Source organism: Myxine glutinosa, chromosome 1 (genome assembly GCF_964187855.1).
Source record: "Myxine glutinosa chromosome 1, kmMyxGlut1.1, whole genome shotgun sequence".
Lineage (NCBI taxonomy): Eukaryota > Metazoa > Chordata > Myxini > Myxiniformes > Myxinidae > Myxine > Myxine glutinosa.
This window is the reverse complement of record NC_136261.1, coordinates 382,302,658-382,307,608: the sequence shown is the minus strand read 5'-3', so window position 1 is coordinate 382,307,608 and position 4,951 is coordinate 382,302,658. Positions and strand designations below refer to the sequence as shown.

At 43.5% G+C, this 4,951-nt stretch overlaps 1 protein-coding gene across 2 annotated transcripts in view; it reads right to left on the bottom strand.

Moving 5' to 3' along the window:
- Positions 1-1,102: 1,102 nt before the first annotated feature.
- Positions 1,103-4,951, bottom strand: part of LOC137416165 (uncharacterized) — a 146,751-nt gene continuing 142,902 nt past the window's right edge. For both annotated transcript variants that reach the window (XM_068101712.2, XM_068101692.2), the window contains one exon: positions 1,103-4,951. This exon is cut by the window's right edge and continues 41 nt beyond it. In XM_068101712.2, coding sequence (XP_067957813.2) covers positions 4,843-4,951 — 109 coding nt within the window. In that variant the 3' untranslated portion in view covers positions 1,103-4,842.

Here is a 4,951-nt window from a genome sequence, read left to right as displayed (position 1 = left end):
TTCTTCACCTGGCAAATCATTTTGACATCGAAATGACCACTCGTGATGTTTGAACGTTCTCAAAATACATCTTGTCCTCTTTGCAACGGCACAGTAACAGGAACATGATGTCATAGCACACTCATACGTCACAGCTGGAGCAAATTTCCTTTGTTTGTGACACTTTTACCGTTAATTCACCAGTAACTGCTGAAATCCATCTTTCCAGGTTCTTCCCAATATCTTTGATATTTGTTCCTTTCTCCACATCTCTTCACACATTCAATCTTCTTTCTATTCATGCTAATTCTGGATTTTTATTTTATGTTTATTCATTTTTCTCTCATCTCTTTTACTCTTAATTTCTCTCTTTCTCTATCTGTTGACGGAGAAGTGAATTCTTACAACTCCTTTTTTTATGCCTCCACCCCCGAAGGTAGCCAGAGGCATTATGTTTTCGGGTTGTGCATCCCTCTGTCCGTACATACATCCGTCTTACTAAACCTCGTTTTTCTCAGCAACCACATGTCCGATTGAGACAAAACTTTCAGGGTAGGAGTGACACAGTGACAGATGGTGGTCTTTCTGTCTTCTACCGACTTCTCTCCGGCCTTGCTCCCCCAGCTCTCTTTGGGCTCTGTCCCCCAAATATTCCTACAGGTCACACAAGATCTGCCTGCAACCCTCTTATGGTTAAACTGCCAAAATCAAGACTCTCCACTCACCTTCACTCCTTCATTCCTCTTTTCTCCCACCTCTGGAACAAACTCCCTCACTCTGTTCAATCCCACTCCTCCCTCCAGGTCTTTTAAACAGCTGTACACCACCATCTCTTATCTTCCCCCATCCAAAACCTTGACCTTTTCTACCCCCGCTAATTTCACCCCAGATCCACTTTTTTTTTTCAAATACCAACTTCTTTCCTGGAAGTCCTTGCAGAGTCCTTGTGTTTCATACTTCTCCCACAACCCCCCCCCCCCCTTATCCCACGCCTCCTCCACCCAAGCCCTCTCCCTCCCACAGATCTCCCGATGTCCCTGCTCTCAAATGTTGTTATTGTGTGCTTCCCCTTTTCTCCCCATCTTGTCTACCACTCCCCTTATTATATGTTTTGTGTGTCTGTTTGATTTTTTCTGTGATAAATGTTAGCTCTTTCATGAGCCTCGATTCTGTATATAAAAAACATCCATGCAAAATGTTTTTATGATAATTGTGACGTCATAGGTCGCGTGGTATGGCAGGCATCTTGGATTAAACGCAAATAATAAAAAAGTTATTTCTCAGAAACCACTGAATGAAAAAATTTGAAACGTGGAACATTGTCAAGTACTCCCAATGGGGAACAAAAGCATGATAATGATGACAACGTTGAAGTGGTTTTGCAGCCAAAAGTTTCAATCGAATTCCTTGACCAAAAAATTTGAAATTGCAGGCACATGACCTATGACCCATTTGTATTGAAATATTAAATTTATGACATCATAGATCACATGGTTTGACAGCCATATTGCATTTAACCTAAAACCTTAAAAAATCATCTTCTCCCAAACCACCAAATCGATTGACTCAACTTTACGTGTGTCATTGATTAGGCATGGCGATTAAAAGTTGATCATGAAAATATCATTTGTCACATGTGTTATGTGCTCCTCCCCGACCGCCTGGTCACAGTGTACCTCCGAGCCCCGAGAGGAGTCATGGCAGAAAAGTGTGTTATCCTGTGTCAAAAATCAATGGTGAAACCACACCAATTGTTACCAACAAACAAATATTGTATTAAAAATCACACAGGAATAACAATACAACAATAATAGCAATCAAAAGTACAATCAATGTATATCTTATGATGGTACCATCAGCTAGTATAAAGTAACTCACTGTGCTCCAAGTGAGTGAAAAAAGAACATTCCCCAATGTCACTATATTCCTGTCTTCGAGCTCAAGTTGATCCCCTCCAGCGATAGTCAGAAAGATGTCGAATCCAAACCCGAATCCCGTTCAGATGACAGGCCCAGTCACGCCACCAAAACTGCACAAAGGCGTATGTGGCCAAAGGGGCAGAAAAGGGTCACGCGGCCAACAGCTGCGAAAAGGCGCACTCAAGGCGACTGGGAAATTCACACCCTCGGGTATGAAAGTTTTTCCGCTCGAAATCGGCGAACCTCAGGTTTGTCTTCAAAATTCGTGTTGCACACACACATCCCAGATAGACGTCTGAATGGTGAAAACGGCTGACGCGAAGCAAAGACCTTTCGCGATGAGCAAAGCGCGCAAGTCAAAATGGCCGACGGCTCGTACTTGAGACGTAATGACACAACGATGATTCCTCGGAATCCAACGCCAAACCTGACACGCAGGTTGATCAATCACAGCGATAACAACCCTATCGCAGGAATCCCTTTCCAGGAAACCCAAAGTTCACTCGTGACTCTTGCTCGACAACGTTCGCTCAGGACGAAGAAACGACTCGCTTCTTCTCCGACTTCACTCGCTCCGCCTCTTTTCTCTCCTCGTCTTCTTCCGGTTTTTCGTCCGGTTCCCGATTCAGTTTCCTGTTTCTTTTAACATTAACTTTTAACTTTTGAAACGAGAAATATATATTCCCTTTAAACGACAACAATAATAATACATGGAATCGGAAATATTTACAGTGGATGCAAACCACCACAACGGAAGTGACGAAATCCATAACACATAGTGTGGCAGCCATATGAGCTTGAAAGCTGATATTTTAAAAAATCATTTCTCCGAAACCAATGTTTTGGCCAATTAACGGGCCCTGGGCTATTTCATGAGTTTAAATTCATAACACATATATCATAGGTCTAAATCAACCTTTTTATGAAAAAAAAATATTGTCCTGTACATAAACTTGGCCAAAATGCCCCAAAACCAGTTTTGGGCAAAATTAAGGTCCAAAATGGGCACTTTGGGCACGTTTTTAAAAAACCGGTCGGCACCATCGTACTCAGCGTCAAATTTTACCCTAGAATCTGTCTTCAAAAAAAAGTGGACACCATTTCCCACTGATTCAGCGTTTTGAGCCCAACTACAGACTTGGCATTTAATATGGAATTTTTTTGGGGGGGTGAACTTACTTTTCAGGATGTCTTAGAACCAAAAGTTCATTGGAATTACGTGAAATTATTCTAGATTTTGTTAATGTGACCTTTAAAAGAAACAAAAACCACATTTGACGTTTCGAAACAAATAAATTGATCCTTGAAAGTGATGTGAACTGATATCGAACTCAATTCATGGACAGTAATGTGTTAAACTTCTGTACGTTTTCCAGAAGTATCTCTTTATTTTGCACATTAGGCAAATTGTTTTTAACAAAAACAATAGTTAAATTACGACTGGGATTACGGACAGTAAAATTACAGTTCAGTACTTCGTGTAACCCCCACGAGCATTCAGGAGAGCACGTACACGTTGAGGCATGCTGTTCACGAGATTTGCCAAGGTTTGGACAGGAATCGCTTGCCATGCAGTGACAATAGCCTGCTGCAATTCACGCACAGAGGCAGGCTGCTGGTCCAAGTGGTCGATTTGACGCGTTAATTCTGCCCACAAGTGCTCTATCGGATTCATATCCGGGGACATGGCAGGCCACTCCATATGCTCTACACCATGGTCAGCAAGAAAGTGTTGGATCTTGCAAGCATGATGAGGCCGTGCATTGTCATCTTGGAAGACAAAGTTTCCTCGAAAGGCTGCACGAGCAAATGGAAGCAATGTTTCTTCCAGAATGGCCCTGTACTTGAACTGGTTCAGCTTTCCATTCAGAACAACCAGGTCAGTTTTGCCCCCTGCATGAAAAGCAGCCCAAACGGTCACCCCACCACCTCCAGCTTGGACTCTTGGCACTATACAATCTTTGTTGTAGGCTTCATGCACCTGTCTGCGCACTCGGATGCGGTCATCTTGACGATAGACCAGAAATCTAGACTTGTCACTGAAGATCACGTGATTCCAGTGTCCTGGCTGCCATTGACGGTGCTCTCTTGCCCACTGCAATCGGCGCTGGCGGTGTTGTCTGCTCAGGCATGGCTTTCTCAGGGGACGCCTGGCACGACAGCCTGCTTGAACCAGTCATTGGTTGACTAGCCTTCTGGATACAGGCACATTTGTCAGTTGCTGCCACTCAGCCCTAAGCCGATTAGCTGACTTGGTACGGCCATTGCGGACTAACCGGTGCAGCTGGCGATCATCCCTCCTTGTGGTTCTGCGGGGACGTCCTGGCCTCGGTATTGGAGTAGGGACACCCCTCTGAGCATTTCGTTTCAGGATCTTTGACACCAGACCTTGAGTGATGCCATACTGCCGAGCAATAGCACGCTGTTTCATGCTGTAATTTCGTAAAACCAGCACTCCATGACAAACAGCATTGTCGAGTTGACGGACTATCTCCGGAGGAAGCGGCAATAACTTTTGGAGACGTGCAGCAGTTGTTTTCCACTAATACAGAACGCAACAACCCTTGTATACCCGACTGTGAAGCCAATCATCAAATGCACCTGTCCGTACATTTTGCCACGCCACCTGTGATATAATCCTGTTGTTGACTTCTTGCTGCGACAGTCAATCAGTGACATGGATCTTTTAACAAATAAATCACCAAAGTGTAAAAGAAACTCACCAGATTGATATACTGAGTGAAGAAAGTAAACCCAATTCAAGAAAAAAAAATATTCCATATTAAATGCCAAGTCGCTTTGTCTCGACATTGCATACAATAATTTTTTATTAAACCTGAACTTTTCAACACATCAAATAATCTGTAATGTTTGTAAGTCTAACAAAATCATGACAACGAGAATCCCCCAAGAAAACTCAAGACCAAGGATCCACAAAGTGGGGTTAACTGAGTTCATCAGGTTTTTCCTGAGAACGTGCACGGTACACGAGACTTGGAAACACCTCAGTCATGCGCGGAGAAGCGGCGTGGGGCACTTTTGGCCAGGTTTGC